The 18,187-nt window shown below is 36.3% G+C and overlaps 1 protein-coding gene across 1 annotated transcript in view; it reads left to right on the top strand.

Moving 5' to 3' along the window:
* The window catches only part of WRN (WRN RecQ like helicase), a 127,628-nt gene that overhangs the window by 91,967 nt on the left and 17,474 nt on the right, over positions 1-18,187 (top strand). Inside the window, exons 24-28 of the mRNA XM_055080921.1 lie at positions 2,780-2,921; positions 11,025-11,195; positions 11,272-11,369; positions 12,394-12,463; positions 13,304-13,380. Of these exons, the coding sequence (XP_054936896.1) occupies positions 2,780-2,921; positions 11,025-11,195; positions 11,272-11,369; positions 12,394-12,463; positions 13,304-13,380 (558 nt within the window). The remainder of the gene's footprint in view (positions 1-2,779; positions 2,922-11,024; positions 11,196-11,271; positions 11,370-12,393; positions 12,464-13,303; positions 13,381-18,187) is intronic.

Here is an 18,187-nt window from a genome sequence, read left to right as displayed (position 1 = left end):
AATTTAGGTAAAATGGACCAATTCCTTGAAAACCTCAAACTAATAAAACTCACTCACACACACACACAAAAACAACAAAAAAACCCCTCACTCACAATGAAGTACATAACCTGAATAATCCTACAACTGTTGAAGAATTTGGATCCTTGTTAAAAACTTCCCAAAATAAAATTCCCTAGCCCAAATGGTTTCAGTGGCAAATTCTACCCCCCAAAAAGAAGAAATAATGCCAGTTCTACTATTTATGTGATTTTCTCTCAAACATAAAACCGCACTGTAGAGATGAAGAAAAGATTAGTGGTTGCCAGAGATAAGAGGGATGGGGTCGAGGTTATGATTACAAAGGAATAGCACAAGGGAGTATTTTGCAGTGATGGATTTGTTGCATGTTCTGATTGTGGTGATGGTTAGAAGAATCTATGAATGTGTTTAAATTTGTAGACCTTACCACACACACACAGACATACAGTTAAATTGATTAATTGAAAAAATAAAATACAAGTGGTGTATGTAGTTGAGCTAACCATATACTAGGTGTGGTAGCTGTATTAGTTAGACAAAGGAGTTTTATTAGGGATGGAGATGTTCTCTATGCAGTGATAAATGGTTCCTCCACCAAGAGGACAGAATTGTTCTATGCACCTTAAAAAAAACCCCTACAACTATGTAAAGCACAGACTGACAGAAAAGCTGGAGGAAATCAACAATTCCACCATCAAAGGAGGAGAGGTTGATATAATTTTTAGTTACTGGTAGGTTAAGCAATCAAAAAATTAGGAAGCAATAGAAAATCTGGTCAATATGGTAACAGGTCTGATTTATTGGACATGCAGTATGTAGAAGCCTTTACCAAGCAATTAGAGTAATGTGTCTCAAACATTTTTACTTCGTGACCCACATAGTTAATGGCTAATTGAGTCTAGGTTCTGTTCAGAACCCTAAGGTATCAAGGGATTAACCTTCAGCACACCTATAATCCATTTGTAGCACACGGGCTGGGAAGCACTGAATTAGAGACTACACTTCTCAAACATAGATGGCATATTTATAAAAATGAACTATACGGACTTCCCTGGTGGCGCAGTGGTTAAGAATCCTCCTGCCAATGCAGGGGACACGGGTCCGAGCCCTGGTCCGGGAAGATCCCACATGCCACAGAGCAACTAAGCCCATGCGCCACAACTACTGAGCCTGTGCTCTAGAGCCCGTGAGCTACCACTACTGAGCCTGTGAGCCACAACTACTGAAGCCCGTGCGCCTAGGGCCCATGCTCCACAACAAGAGAAGCCACCGCAATGAGAAGCCTGCGCACTGCAACGAAGAGTAGCCCCCGCTCGCCACAACTAGAGAAAGCCCATGCACAGCAATGAAGACCCAACGTAGCCAAAAATAAATAAATAAAATTTTAAAATGTACTATATATTAAAGCAGTGGGTGGCAAACTATGGCCCATGGACTAAATCCACTCACTGCCTGTTTTTGTAAATAAAGTTTTTTTGTAATATAGCCACGGCCTTTTGTTTATATATTATCTATGGCTGTTTTTGCAGAGTTGAGCTAAGTAGTTGTGACACAGAGATTGTCTGGCCCACAAAGTCTAAGCTATTTACTGTCTGGCCCTTTATAGGAAGAGTTTTCTGACCTCTGTACTAGACTGTAACCTGTCTCAAGTTTTCAGTGTATTGGTTTCAAACACACCATATTTTCTGTCCAGAATGCAACAGAATTAGAAGTAAACAAGAGGATAAAAGGGGAAATTCTCATTCATTTGGAAATTTAAAATAATGCTCTAAAGTAACTTGTCAATCAAGGAAAAAACTCAAACTGGAAATTAAAACATTTTTAGAACTTAGTGATAATTACAGCAATATACATTAAAACCTGTATGCTGCAGCATAGGTGATACTTGGTGGGAATTTGATAGCTTTAAATACTTGTATTAGAAAAGAAAATTAATGAACTAAGTATCCTACTAAAGAAGTTAAAATAGAGAATAAACCTAAACATAGCCTCTTTTTTCCCTAAAAATATATTATATCTAGAATACTTACTATATTCTTATTGCTATTTCAAAGATACTTATTATAAAGAAAGCAACTGAATTAGGTAGTTGAACTATATTAGTTGATTTTCTCTGAGTCCTTTTGTTCTCAACATGCCATAAAGAATTCTCATTTGTATTAATGAGAATTAATACAAATGAGAATTTCATTAATTTGTGTTAATGATAATTTCTACCTGAAGGATGGCTTAGGAATTTAACTTCTAAATGGACTTACATGAAAAGCTTATAATCTTTGGTCATATTTTAAAGTATGACTTTAACAACTTCTTGCATAGGAGATGTGTTTTTTCAGTTCAGAAGTTTTGCGGCAGGGGTTGGGGGTGGGCAATAAACCTTTTCTTCCATCAAAACCTAACACAAAAGTCCAGTATTTATACAGTCGATCAAGTGGAGCTGTTTGAGCTGTAATCCTGCGTTCTGCTTGGTTGAACCTGTTTCTCTCTATGGCCCAAGGTACCTCCTGTGAAACTTGGATCCTAGGGCACTAGTGTCGAGAACCATTAATATAACATACCTGTGATGCTATTTTATAGTTTATATTTCATGTTTTACATACTTTACATGCTCTCGGCTGTATTGAACTTTATTTGTAGCTTCTGAAGCAGTTGGCACATTTGAGATATTTTTTTACTGGGCTAACTGTTACACTGAATATTTTTATTTCTAAAGGTACATGCCTTGGCTAAGCTTTCTTTACATATTGTTTTTATTTAGATTGGATCGCTGCTTTTCCATTGATGACTCAGATGATATGTCACAGGACTTTGGTCCACAAGCATTCCAGCTCTTATCTGCCGTGACCATCTTAGGCGAAAAGTTTGGAATTGGGGTTCCAATTTTATTTCTCCGAGGATCTGTAAGTATGTCTGTGAGTCACCTTCAGAGTTCTTCTTTTACTCATATTACACTTTTCTTCAGAGGTTTGCTGTTTTACGATTATAGCTTTGGCTTTAGTTATCAGAACTCAGAGGGTCATATTAAGTTCCATTTAAGCACTGCATTCATTACCTTTGACAAAACCTGTGTGTATCATTAAGACAATGCTTCCAGGCTGTCTGTTTCAGTTTATTACATTGCAGTTGGATGACTCCCTAGACTGGTCTTTTATAGGATAATTAAGAAAAGTTTACTTTCATTGTGTCAAGGGACAGGTAGAACAAATTTGTATCTTTTGGTGCCCTGTGAAGTAGTAAATTTTTTGAGCAAAATTTAAATTTCAGTGATTATTTGTAAATGTCTAAGTTCAATAATAATATTTGGTAGTATATTTTTTCTTTCCTTCTATTTTATTTCTAATCAGAAGTATTTAAAATTCTAAGAAAGTTTTTTTTCTTCACCAGTGAATAGTTAATTCTGCTACTTTTTTTTTTTTTTTTGAGTGATTAGTGTGCCAGCATTATGCTAACAATTGCAGGTACAAATATGAGTAGGTCATGACCCTAATAGCCAAAGAGCATTTTCTGTAGTCCTTTTGTTTATATGATTTTATTCCTGATTTAGAAGTCTGTAAAGTTAAGTATTATATATTGACGTTAGTTGAATAAACCAAAAATGGGAGATAGACTCCTTTGCAACTACGTATCTTTATTAAAAATATATTAAAAGTGGAGATTAAAATTCTCACTTTGTATGTAGAATTTTTTTTTTTTAAGTTTTGTTTTCTTTCTTTATCTATTTATTTATTTTTGGCTGTGTTGGGTCTTCGTTGCTGTGTGTGGGCTTTTCTCTAGTTGCGGTGAGCAGGGGCTACTCTTCATTGTGGTACGTGGGCTTCTCATTGCGGTGGCTTCTCTTGTTGCGGAGCACGGGCTCCAGGTGCCCCGGCGTCAGTAGTTGTGGCTCGTGGGCTCTAGATGCAGGCTCAGCAGTTGTGGCTCAGAGGCTTAGTTGCTCCACAGCAACTAATGTGGGATCCTCCCGGACCAGGACTCGAACCCGTGTCCCCTGCATTGGCAGGTGGATTCTTAACCACTGCGCCACCAAGGAAGCCTTGTATGTAGAATTTTAAAAATAATTTAGGTCACCATTCATTTCTTAAATTCTCAAATACTTTGTGTAAATATTTACTTTCTGAGTTTTTGTTTTGTTTCGAAAGGGACTTATTAAGTTAGCCAGTTGTGAAATACTTTTAATGAAATGCTAAAAATATGTTAACTTCAGGTACTGATGTTTTTAGATTATGGAGTTTAAAATTTTGTTCTTAAATCTCAAGTTTGGTTAGAAATTTAACGGTAGAAGTGTTGCCTAAAGAACTTGGTTTAGCTGATATGAGTGCTGCTATATTTTTTTAAAAAAAGAATTTAAGTTGCAAGGGATAGATTTAATGTAATTGAGATCTATGAAAATTTCTTGTCTCTGTCATCTTTAAAACCTGTGTATCCCAGCTGAATGTATAAAAATTATCCTTGTTTTAATTTGGTGTAATCCGGCAGTATCCAGTATCAACAGATAAGTGGAAGTGGGCTCCTAGACAAACTTGAACTGGTCACAGGACGGATCAGATTTCACCTATTATTTGAAAACCAAGTCAGACCGCTTATACCAACAGTCTCTTCTGGGAGTCTGCAAATTAAGAAGTTTATTCTTTGTGAAATTTTATATTACCCTTGCTAGATAAAGGTGTAAAACTTTTTTAAATAGTACCACTTAACGAAAATTTGTAGACATTAACTACAGTGAAAATAAGGCAAGTTTTTTTCCCGCAGTTTCAGTGATCTTGGTATCTACTGGGATATCATTTTTTAAATTATAATTGTATTTCCTTTGAGAATTTAGTGAATCGTCTACCTTAACTAATTTAGGAAAAATTAATATCTTTATAGATAATTTTCATTTGTAAGATGATTAAGTATCTTAAACTTGAAACTCTTGGAGTTTATTTAAAGAGATAATATTTGTACATATGAAACAAATATTTCAGCAGCACATGATTCTCTCTTACATAGGATGTTTAAAAATAGTATAAATGATTATTCAGGCCATTCAGGTGTTTGTGAATGGAGTTTAAAATTTTGTTTTTAAAGCACAAGTTTTGCTGGAAATTAAATAGTAGAAATATTGCCTAAGGAACTTTGTTTTAGGGGTCTAAATAGCTCACCACATAAAAATCTTTAAACACCTTTGTGAATTAAGTATTAAGGTATGCAGTTATCTTAATTTTACAGATTAGAAAACAGACAGAGTCATTAATTTGCATAATCAGGAGATTAAGTGAAACCTCTTTCCTGGTCATGTTATCAAAGTGCTAAACCTTAACATGGCTCCAGAATTAGAGACACTTTTTTGTTTTTTTTTGTGGTACGCGGGCCTCTCACTGTTGTGGCCTCTCCCGTTGCGGAGCACAGGCTCCCGGACGCGCAGGCTCAGCGGCCATGGCTCACGGGCCCAGCCGCTCCGCGGCATGTGAGATCTTCCCAGACCGGGGCACAAACCCGTGTCCCCTGAATCGGCAGGTGGACTCTCAACCACTGCGCCACCAGAGAAGCCCTAGAGAACACTTGATAAAAGATGCTTTGACTATAGGCAGCCATTGGAAAACTGTTGTTAGTTTTAATTGCCCTTTATAATTTTCAAACTTTCTAACAGGAGAAGGTTATCCGTTTAATTTTTCGGACAAGCTATTTCATCAGGTTGAAATATATTCCTAGAGATAATTATTGTAACTTTATATTTTGGCTTTATTGTGCACATAGAATAACAGTCCCAGAAATGACCTTTCTAAGCCCTGAAGCGGCAGCTGTGAACTTCCTTGGTCTGTAGGAACTGGGAAAGAGGCAAAAGAAAAAAAAAATTAGTTACAATATAGATAGAAACTATGGACTTATTTTGTACTTTTAAGAACACAGGAATCTAAAACTTCTTAAGAGTTTATAACTATTTTTTTCTGCTAGTTATTAAACCTTTTTTTATTTTGGCCACGCTGCATGGCATGCGGGATCTTGGTTCCCCAACCAGGGATCAAACCCGTGCCCCCTGCAGTGGAAGTGTGGACTCCTGACCACTGGACCGCCAGGGAATTCCCAAAACATCTATTTTTGTGTGAGCCACTGTACTCTGTTTTGTGGGGAATTCAAAGTGGAATTAGATGAGACATCATCTAGTATGGAAGGTGTTACTTGAGAAGAAATAAGTATATTGCAGCATAAAAAGAGATCGGGGACATATGAATAGATATAAAGTATTATTTAAGTTCTGAAGAGAGAGTGCTTGTTAATGGCTGTGAAACTAGAGAAGTCTTTGTTATGGTATCACTGGCGCTTTCTATTCTGTGAATGATAAGAGTAGATTTGGGCATTCAGAGCCAACTGGAGGGAAGAAGGTGGAGAGGAATGTGGCATTCCCAGCTGAAAGAACTACCACAACAAGCGATCGTGATTTTTGAAGAAGTTAATTCAGAGAAGTGGCAAGTTTGTTTGTTTTCTCTCTCAGATAATGGTGCGAAGATTTGGCTTTTATTAGAAAGTGATCCTTTGGGACTTGTGCTCTGGCCAGCCGGCTCTCTCTACTATTCTAACACACATCGATCTGTTCATAGGTTTCCAAACTCCCTGATGCGTCCATTTGGTACCCTAATTTTTCCAACCTGCTTTTTAAAGGAGAAGAATGGGTTGATAATTTCCATTTTTGAGACTTTGTCCCATAGAAGTAGAGACTCTTAGAGCAAAAAGATTATTTAACTCTACCGCCTTATTATACAACGGTTAATACTAAGTCCCAGAAAGTTAAATGACCTGTGTCATGTCAGGTCATTACTTTGTGCCAGAAGCAGGATGAGCGACAGCGTTCCTAACTACCGTTCTAGTGCTGTATCTGTTTTATTATGCTGTTCACATGCAGTTTTAAATTTGTATTTTTAGGTTGAATGATCTAGAGATACTAGAATGAAGATTTATGATTGGTAAGGGATATGTGCATGTATAATTGTGCACTCCTTAAAATCAGTGCCCAAATCCCTATATCTACTATGGCAGCTTTCTCATCCTTAGCAGTTTTAGTTCGTCAGTGGGTTAACCTGGAAAATTAAGTTAACTAGAACATATAAGTAATTAATGGAAGATGCCTCACTCAGAGTAAGAAATTGTTAGACATTTGTGGTTTTTTGTTTTTTAGACATTTGTTGTTGAAAATCTTTATTCTGTTTTTTCAAAAATGTTACTTGGGTAAATTTGGATTTCTTGTTGAAAAGGGAATGTGATTTCTTTAAAACAAAATGATCTGTGTTGAAGAGCAGAAATATTTCGTTTTGTGTATGGTGATTGCCATGGAAACATGACAGTGTAAATTTATTCACACAGTACACAGTATTCACAATGATTATTGATCATGAGGGGAAGGGACAGTTACCCGTACTGATTAGAAGAACATCTCATTTCTTCATATCAGCAAATGTGTTCATTCACTTCAGGTTGTTTTCTGCTTACAAAAGGGAAGCCTAGAGGAATAATTGTTAGTGTCCAGATTGCTAATAAGTACTAGTTAGGCAACTTAATATCTTTGGTGTTATTAGTTTGCAAGCAATAGATTCTCCTACTATAAAGGTAAGCCCCCAGCAGGTGTAGAATGCCATTACAAATGTTCTGGGAAAACTGACTCGATACTGAGTCAGGGCTTTTGCTTTTATGTTAAGGAAGGCAGGCTAAGTTAAAGGATCAGCTGTTAACTCATAAAAATAAAGTTAATATTATTGAGCCAGGCTCTGTCCTGTCCTGGTTACCCAATCTTCACGACATCCCCAAGAGATAGGAAGTATTATTATACTTGTATAGCAGCTGAGGGAATAGAAACACAGGTAAGTTAAGTAACTGACTTGCCCAAAATCCAAAAGCTAGTAAGTACTGGAGCTGTGACTTGAACCCAGGTGGTCTAGCTGCACTAACTACAATCAGTATATATGTATATGTATGTATATTGGTGTCTGTGTGTCTGTGTGTATATATATCCCTGGTGTAGTGGTCTGGAGGACTGTGTCCTAGTCGTACCTCTATGACCTTAGGCTACCACTTAACATCTTTGAGCCTCTGATTGTTTCTATCTGAGTAAAAATGACTAGATAGATCAATGAGCTCCAATGTTCCTTCCAGATCTGAAATTCTATGATGTTTGATTTTAAACATTCTACACAAATCAAACCAAAGTCAGTTAGTATAGGTAGTAGAGGTTGTTGTGGGAAAAGGTGCCACGTTGTACGTGGGTGTTTCTGTTTCTCTGAATCTTGTTCTAGTACAATTTTTGTAAATACAATCACCATGATACTAAAGCTTTATTACTTAGCTATTTTAATACAAAATTCAATTTCAATTTTTATTTTTAGAATGCATGTTACAGACCCTGTTAACTAAACCTGTAAGAAGCCTGTGTTTTAAAAAAGCTCAGTGTATCTAGGCACTGATATGTCTCTGATGGGAACTTTCCTAACCTAATCTAATTTCAGCCTAGATTTCTTTATGTGAGGGATCAGTCTTTTTAGGTTATTTCACTTGTATTCACATTTTTAACATTCCAAAATGATAAACTTGTAACCATAGCGTTTTCATCAGTTGAACAAAACCAATAAATTTGTAATACAGTGAGGCTTATAGTGCCTGAGTTATGTCTGCTGGAACTCATTCTGTATATTCTTTTCATTTTGATCCCTGGATTTGAATATGCACTGATTGTTAAACCATCATTAGAGTATAGATGAACTGTAAAAATGTTGAGTGACAGGATGTGCCTATTTCTAAAATTTTAGACTGCATTTCATATTGAAAATTTTAGAATACAGGAACTTCTTGACATACTCAATGATTGAATGTTTTTGAAACATGAATATAACCTAAAATACAGTATTTGTTATGAAGCTTATGATCAGTCTAGTGAATTTAAACAGAAAGGTATTTATTACTGGGTGTTAAGTGGCTTAGAGTATTGTTGATAAGATTATACTGCAAAATAATCTGCCATGGAAGCAGTTGCCTCTTCTGTGGTTAAGAAGTTATCTGTCAGTTACTGACCCCAAATTGCACTGAATAGGGAGCTGTAACAATCAGGAAGGTTCTACTTCTGCTTGATCTGGGAGTTGCCTTCTATAATCTGTATCAACAAAATGAATGTCTCCTGTTACTTAGGAAGCTAGAAGCTGTATGCTAGGTTCTTTGCTAACACTTTCTCATAAAAAGCATACCCCTCCACAGTCATGCATACCTGCAAATATAGCAAAGTAGCCCCCTTTGCCTCACTTCCTGCTTGTAGATGTCATGCAAAAATACCTTTGTTTAGTGGAACTTAAATCACATCCAGAAGCCTAGTTGAAAGAAAGTTTGAGAAATGGTGTTTGTAACTTCCCAGATTCTGTGGTAGAAGTCACAGTGGAGGAAGGGCAGAATGACCCTCGAATTACAATCTGCTGTATTCACCGCAAATACATTAGATAGGAGCAATTCTCCAGAGATCCCTGTGTTCGTATAGTACCATACACATTAAAAAGTAGGATTTAGATGTGTAGGATGGATGAAGGAGGTAATCAGGGACTTCCTTGGTGACACAGCGGTTAAGAATCTGCCTGCCAATGCAGGGGACATGGGTTCGAGCCCTGGTCTGGGAAGATCCCACATGCCGCAGAGCAGCTAAGCCCGTGCGCCGCAACTACAGAGCCTACGCTCTAGAGACCACGAGCCACAACTACTGAGCCCGCGTGCCACAGCTACTGAAGCCCGTGCGCCTAGAGCCCGTGCTCCACAGCAAGAGAAGCCACCTCGAGCCTGTGCTCGGCAGCAAGAGAAGCCACTGCAATGAGAAGCCCGCTCACCACAACTAGTGAAAGCCTGTGCACAGCAACGAAGACCCAATGCATCCAAAAATAAATAAATTTTTAAAAAAGGGGTAATCAGGGCTTCCCTGGTGGCACAGTGGTTAAGAATCTGCCTGCCAATGCAGGGCACACGGGTTCGAGCCCTGGTCCGGGAAGATCTCACATGCCGCAGAGCAACTAAGCCCCTGCGCCACAACTACTGAGCCCGTGTGCCACAACTACTGAAGTCTGCGCGCCTTGTGCCCGTGCTCCACAATAAGAGAAGCCACCACAATGAGAAGCCTGTGCACCGCAATGAAGAGTAGCCCCCGCTTGCCACAACTAGAGAAAGCTCACGTGCAGCAATGAAGACCCAACGCAGCCAAAATAAATAAATAAATAAATAAATAAATAAATAAAAGAATGTCTTTTTAAAAAAAGGGGGTAATGAGAGGGCAAAGTGAATAGAAAAAGTTCTCTGTGGAGAGTGAAGGTGGGGAGAGTCATTTCCATTAGAGGACAAGAGAATTGCATATCATGGGCTAGCTTCCCCAATATTTCTAGACCTTGATGGCTATGAAGAGTCTCCGATCGGAATCCTCTGGTCACTTAGGGAAAAATATCTCAAAAGCATCAACTGTCTAGCATGCACCTGCTTTTTCTGATGTATCTCAGTGAAGCAGCTAAATCAGAAATGATTAAGTAAACTTTGCTGAAACATCACAGACAAAAAGCACAGTAATGACAACAACACGGTGGAAACCTGAGTCTTGGCACTGCAGTCACTGATTACCAGCTATGGGTCACACCGCCTTTAACACCCATGCTTCAGGTCTTGAGCTGTGGATTTATGATCACGGTTTTCAAACAATAATGTGAGTATGTTAATAAAAGGTCTAAATAGCAAAGGTTAAATATTCCAAATATATCCAAACCTATGCATTGGGAAATACATGTGATTTATATATGAAATTTCCTGCCGTTATTTAAAACAGAAAAGGAACACTATTTTGAGTGTATTTATTTGTGACTTAAGTAATCAGAGCAAGCAGGAAGGGTATAAAAATTCCGTAGGTTTTTAAAGCTGAAATTTAGTTTTAAAGCCAAAGAATCAATAGACGGTTTTGTGTTTTACATCTCTTGTTTAATTAAATAAACGTTTTAAGAAATTGATTTTATGCCTAATTTCAGAATTCCCAGCGTCTTGAAGATAAATATCGCAGTCACAATTTCTTTGGCACTGGCAAGGATCACACAGAGCATTGGTGGAAGGTTTTTTCCCATCAGCTCATAACTGAGGGATTCTTGGTAGAAGTTCCTGGGCAAAGCAAATTTGTAAAGATTTGCACCCTTACAGAAAAGGTAAACAATGTAGAAGTCTGCCTGTTTGATTTAATTTTCTCACTGTGTATTAAAAGATTCTTCTTGTGTTCAATAGGGTAGAAATTGGCTTGCTAAAGCCAAAACAGAATCTCCTCAGAGCCTTATCCTTCAAGCTAATGAAGAATTGTGTCCAAGGGAGTTTTTCCTACCAAGGTTCATTTTTCAGCTTTTTTTTTTAACTTCTGGGTTTTCTGTTGTTTAAATGATTCATTTTGTACCAATTTACAGGTACCACACAAAGTAAAATGAGTAAAGATAATCATTTTCGCATGCCTCTTTTAGTCAGTTTGGGGGTGGGAGTCAGTAGGGAGAATGATAAGTCATAGTACACTGTCTTGGTGAATAGGAAGTACATGACTGTAGTACTTAGAAAGCTGCTCTCCTGTTGATTAAAGAAGTGTATAGCACAGGGAACTATATTCAGTATTTTGTAATAAACTATACTGGAAAAGAATCAGGAAAAAAAAGAATATAGATATATACATACATATATGTATAACCAAGTAACTTTGCTGTACGCCTGAAACTAACACAATATTGTAAATCGACTATGCTTCAATTAAAATAAATAAATAAATAAAATAAAGAAGCAGCATTGAGTTAAATGTTGAAGAATCTATATACCATATTTCCTTCTTATGTATAGAGGACACGAAGGGAATACACGTGCTGCCTACTTTTTAGTACCTTTACATGTTATCGATCATTTTTTAATTTTTTAAAAATTGAAATATAATTGACATTTAACATTGTGTAAGTTTGAAGTGTACAAGTGTTGGTTTGATACGTTTATATATTGCATTGTGATTATGGCAATAGCGTTAGATAACACTTCTATCACATCACTTGAATAGCACTTCTTTTTTGTGTAGAGAACAATTAAGATCTAGTCTCTGAGCAACTCTGAAGTTTATAATACAGTATTATTGACTATAACCATTATGTTGTGCTTTAGATTATCAGTTTTACTTTTAAACTTAAAAAACTTTAAAGAGTTTTAAATCTGGACTTTGAAGAGCTTAAGCTCTTTGGAAGGGAAAAAATCAATTTAAAAAAGCATCAGTTCTAAAAGAGTAATATAACCTTATCTGACTTTCTAAGAGTGGAGGTGTGATGATTCATGTATTAGATAATTACATTTTAACATTTGAGATAATTTAATTTTATTATTTTTCAGTTCTAAAGCTGTATCTTCCGGCACTGAGCAACATTCCTCTAATCAAGTACCAATTGAATTAACTTCAGAGGTTTGTTTTTATTAAAGAGATGTTTCTTATTATTTCATTCTTTATTGATGCAACTCCTGTTTAAAATTTTTCTGTTTTATTTCCACTCAAAGAGGAAAATGCCATATATAACAAGATATAAAATGCGGAAAGAGAAATGATATGAACAGAATAAAATATGCAGCATATGATTTCTGGGGTTAATAGAACAGTTAGAAGTATCTGAGAAAGTAATGTTTTGTTGTTTTTTTTTTCTTTTAAGCCTATTTTATAACTCATTTGGCTTGGATATTATAACACTTTTTATAATATCTTTTTTTGGATATTATAATATTTTTAGTTGATGGAAAAATAAGCCTGATTCCTAAATGTTCTCATTACAGTTACATAGACACATACACATACACACCTTTTCTTGCTTTGTTTTGGATCTTAGGTAACTATTACAGATTAAATACTTATCCACAGGCTGACTTCCACTAATGAGGATACTAGGGTGATGGGGTGATGGACAAATGTGCTGAATTAAATTTTCTGGTGAACCTTTTCTGCTTTATTAAAGTATACACAATGTAATTGAATCATTTTTGTGACTTTGGCTCTTGCTATGTCTCTAAAATTCTTTTGATCATATATTCTCTAGATTTGGGAGGAATGGGATATTACATTGCATTTCTAACTGCCTTTAGAGCCCTAGAAGTTGATAATTCATGAGCTTATTTTCAGATGATTTATTTGATGAGTTGGTTAGTAAAAGGAAAAATTATTGTAATATTTTGCATCTTATTTTCTCCATTTTTAAAAGTGTTTTGAAACTTCTCTCTTTTTTTTTTTTTGAATGGACCTTTATATGTTTAAAAGCAGTCCAGCTTGTATAAGATGTATTCTTACAAAGCATGTGATAAAATTTCTTCTGGGAGTAACATTCCTGAAAAAAGGTACAGAATTCACATTTTTATTTTCTTTGCTCACTTTATTTGCACTTTTTCTCATTCTTTCCTAGAGAGAAAGGTCTGTCAGATGTTGGGCTATTTCATTGGCAGAAGGAAGTTAAAACATAAGCCTCTAGTATTATAATTATTAAAGCAGACTTATAAAATGATAGTTTTAATATTAATTTAATAGCTAACACTTCTGGGCATTATTATTTGCCAGACTCTGTGCTAAATGCTAAGCATTTTATAAGTAATATCTCATTTAATTCTTATAGTAACCTATGAGTTAGCTACTATTATTTATCCCCATTTTACAGTTGAAGAGACTAAAGGTTAAGGAGTTAACTAACTTGTTAGGAGCATCCATCTAATAACAGAGCTGACTTTCAGATCTATATTTGTCAACCTCTAGCATCTAAACACTATTATTATATTATATTTGTATGAAATATATATATTCCCACTCCATTTTCAAAAAAAAAGATCTTATGGCAACATAAAATGGTAGATATTGGGGTTGGTAGAGAATAAAGGTAATGCACCTATTGTGCTTTCAAGCTTAATGACTTTCTGACTTAATAAAACTGTAGAGAATGTACAGAATTACAGAAGGTCTGAAAATGGAGAATTTTAAAAACTTGTTAGGACATATGCACAGATTAAGTGGACTACACTTACATACATAGCAGGTGAAAGAAAATGGTTGGTTCTTTAACGGTTTGCTCACTTAGATAGGTAATACTACTTTGGATCTGATAGAAACATTAAACATTCCCTGTGGCATCTTCTTTGTGCCATGTACTATTCTAGGCACTGGATTCAGTGGAGGATAATAGAGACATAGTCACTGGCCCTCACAGAGTTTATATTCTCGTGGGATATACACATAAGGGAACAGAAAATTACAATCCAGGGTTGTAGCACTTTGGAAACACTTTGGAAGTGACACTTGAGGCTTAAGTAGCAGTTAGGTGAAGTGAAGGGATGTTTTCTAAGCAGAGGAATGGTCCATGTACTAAAACCTGAAAGCAAGAGAGGGTATGACATGATTGAGGGATTCAGCAGTTTGCTAGCAATTCCCTGATAGAGGGAAGCAAGGGAGTGGGAAAATTTAAGACTGGAGAGTTGAACGGGGTCTCAAATATCCAGTTCCTTTCAAGCACTCGATTATAAAAGCAGTTGGGCGCTAAGGAAAGGTTTTAGGCAGAACAGTGACATGATCAAATTTATGACTGAGAACAGGGGTTGACAAACATGAAGGATCAGATAGGGAATAATTTAGGCTTTGAGGGCCATGTGGTCTCCGTCTCAACTACATAGCTTTGCCGTTGTGGCCTCAAAGCAGCCATGGATGATATGTAAATGAATGAGTGTGGCTGTGTTCCAATAAAACTTTATTTAGGGACACTGAAATTTGATTTTCATATAATTTTCACACGTCACAAAATGTTTTCCTCTTGATTTTTTTTAACTATTAAAAAAGGTAGACGAAGCCATTCTTAACTACAAGCCTTACCAGAACAGACAGATTTGGCCTGTGCACCCCTAGCATGCCGGCCTGTGGTAGATGATTCTGTCTGTGGAGGGAATGGACTGCAGGAGGATCATAGTTGTAGAGACACAAATAGGGAGGCTATTGCTGTGTTGTTTACAAGAGGCTATGGTAGATTAGTCAAGGGAAGTGGCAGTGGGTGGGGAGAGAGAGATTTGTAAGATATTTAGGAGATGGAATTGTTAGGACTCAGTGATTGAAAAGATAGGCAGGTTAAGGAAGATGGAGGACTTGACTGTGAAGCTTGGGTTTTTGTCTGATGGTGGGTGAGTGCTGCCATTTCCTTCACTGGGCTATGTAAGAGGAAGACAGGTTTGAAGGGCTGCATGTTTAGGGGATGAGGTTAAATTAGTTTAATGATAGACATACTAAGTTTGAGACACCTGTAGAGTGGTCCAGAAGTTAATTTTAATATATGGGCTTAGTGTACAGAAGTGAAAAAGATGCTTACATATCAATAACTTACTTTAAATTTCATTTGAATTTTCATTAAAATAATACATGTGAATGTTTTTAAAAGTCAGTTGAGACTTAAAGGCATATAACAAAGCACACCAGTTCACACCCTTCTGAAACCCATTTTGTTCTGTTCTATAGAAGCAATAACCCTTAGATCTTCTGACCAGTTTCTGTGGTATTGGCCTCTATATTTCTTTTTTTAAAAACACCTTTTTGGGACTTCCCTAGCAGTCCAGTGGTTAAGACTCTGTGCTTCCAATGCAGCAGGCGTGGGTTTGATCCCTGGTCGGGGGGGGAGCTAAGATCCCACCTGCTGCGCTGTGTGGCCAAAGAAACCAAAAAAAAGCACCTTTTCAGCATATATTTTATTAATATTTATTGTACATTTCTCTTTGAAAGGCTGAAAAAAAGTGGGGAAAAGGCTAAGAAAGAGGGCTATTGTTGACAATACCTCATCTTTCCTTTTTTTTAAAATTGAAGTATAGTTGATTTACAATATAGTTTCAGGTGTACAGCATAGTGATTCAGTATTCTTACAGATTATACTCCATTAAAAGTTACTACAAGATAATGGCTGCAATTCCTTGTGCTATAAAATACACCCTTGTTGCTTATATATTTTATATATAGTAGTTTGTATCTTTCAGTCCCATACCCCTAATTAGCCCCTCCCCTCTTCCCTCTTCCCTTTGGTGCAAAACCTGTGAGTTTTGCATATACATTCATTTGTATTATTTTTTAGATTCCACATACAAGTGATGTCATACAGTATTTGCCTTTCTTTTCCTGACTTATTTCACTACGCATAATATTCTCTAGGTCCATCCATGTTGTTGTAAATAGCAGAATTTCATTCTTTTTTATGGCTGAGTAATATTCCATTGTATGTATCTACACCATATCTTTTTTATCATTTGTCTGTTGATGGGCGTTTGGGTTGCTTCCATATCTTGACTGTTGTAAATAGTGAACATTGAGGTGCATGTATCTTTTTGTATTAGTGTTTTTGTTTTTTCTGGCTGTGTACCTAGGAGTGGAATTGCTGGATTGTATGGTAGCTCTATTTTTAGTTTTTTGAGGAACCTCCATACTGTTGTCCATGGTGGTTGCATCAATTTACATTCCCACCAACAGTGCACAAGGGTTCCCTTTTCTCCACACCCTCTCCAGCATTTGTTATTTGTAGACTCTTTGATGATAGCCATTCTGACAGGTATGAGGTTGCCTCCGTATTTCTAAGTGACATGCTTAGATTACTATTTTTTTGACTTACCAGTTTTAGAAATTTTCTGTTGACATCCTATAATGGTAAATTAGGGCTTGTCTCCCATATCCCCTTCCTTCATTTCTTCTCCATCAATGTCACCCCCCCCTTCCTTAGAACAAAATTATATTTCAATTTTTGGTCAAATTAATAATTTGTTTTTACATTATTGTATCTACTCAAATATTATATAATACTAAGGCAATCTGTGTTATTATGGCCACCACTCTTAATTTTCCTTGATGTTAATAATTCTCTTTTTTATTTTCTTTACTTGTTTAGTGTTCCTATTACTAATTTTTTTTTATAGTAGGTCATCATTGGTTATCTTTTTAAAATATAGCAGTGTGTACATGTCAGTCCCAAATTCTGAATCTATCCCTCTCCCCAACCCTTCCTCCCTGGTAACCATAAATTCATTCTCTAAGTCTGTGAGTCTGTTTCTGTTTTGTAAACAAGTTCATTTGTATCACTTTTTTTTTTTTTTAGATTCCACTTATAAGCGATATCATAATGATATTGGTCTTTCTCTGTCTGACTTACTTCACTTAGTGTGAAAATCTCCAGGTCCATCCATGTTGCTGCAAATGGCATTATTTTGTTGTTTTTAATGGCAGAGTAAGCTATTATTAACTTTTATTTTCTCCTATTTTCAATCTGTTTTTATTTGTTTACTCTCTTGGAGAGTTCCTTGACTTTATATCCCCTCCCATCTAGTGACATTTTAATTTTAGATATCAAATTTTTAATTTCTAAGAACTGTTTGTTCTTGTTCTCTTTCTTTAATCATGTATAACAATCTTTTCTTGATTCATGGTTACAAGATTTCCACTTATCTCTTCAATGATATGCATTATATATTTTGGGGTTTTTTTTAAAGATTTTTATGATTTTTCTATCATAATTTATTCCAGACTTACTGAGATTCCTTTTTTTAAAAATAAATTTATTTATTTTTATTTATGTATTTTTGGCTGCATTGGGTCTTCATTGCTGCACACGGGCTTTCTCTAGTTGCGGCGAGCGGGGGCTACTCTTCATTGCGGTGCATGGGCTTCTCGTTGCGGTGGCTTCTCTTGTTGCAGAGCATGGAGTCTAGGCAAGTGGGCTTCAGTAGTTGTGGCACATGGGCTCAGTAGTTGTGGCTCACGGACTCTAGAGCACAGGCTCAGTAGTTGTGGCTCAGGGGCTTAGTTGCTCCGCGGCATGTGGGATCTTCCCGGACCAGGGCTCGAACCCGTGTCCCCTGCATTGGCAGGCAGATTCTTAACCACTGCACCACCAGGGAAGTCCCTTATTATATATTTTGTACTTTTCTTCTGTGCACTTGTAATAGCATTCATAGGCAAAACATTTTCTAGCAAACATTTTCCACATATTTTTCTGCTTCAGGGATATGTTACACAGAATTTTGCCAGTATATATGATAATAAATTTTTTTGTGAAATAATTTAACATACCAATTTGCAAATAGTCCATTAGTATAAAGATTTCCGTAAATACTAAGATAAAGGTAAATATCTTATTATTTAAAA

The sequence above is a fragment of the Physeter macrocephalus genome, chromosome 20 (assembly GCF_002837175.3).
Source record: "Physeter macrocephalus isolate SW-GA chromosome 20, ASM283717v5, whole genome shotgun sequence".
In the NCBI taxonomy this organism is placed as follows: domain Eukaryota; kingdom Metazoa; phylum Chordata; class Mammalia; order Artiodactyla; family Physeteridae; genus Physeter; species Physeter macrocephalus.
The sequence above is the reverse complement of the archived record's forward strand: the minus strand, read 5'-3'. Positions and strand labels throughout refer to the sequence as shown.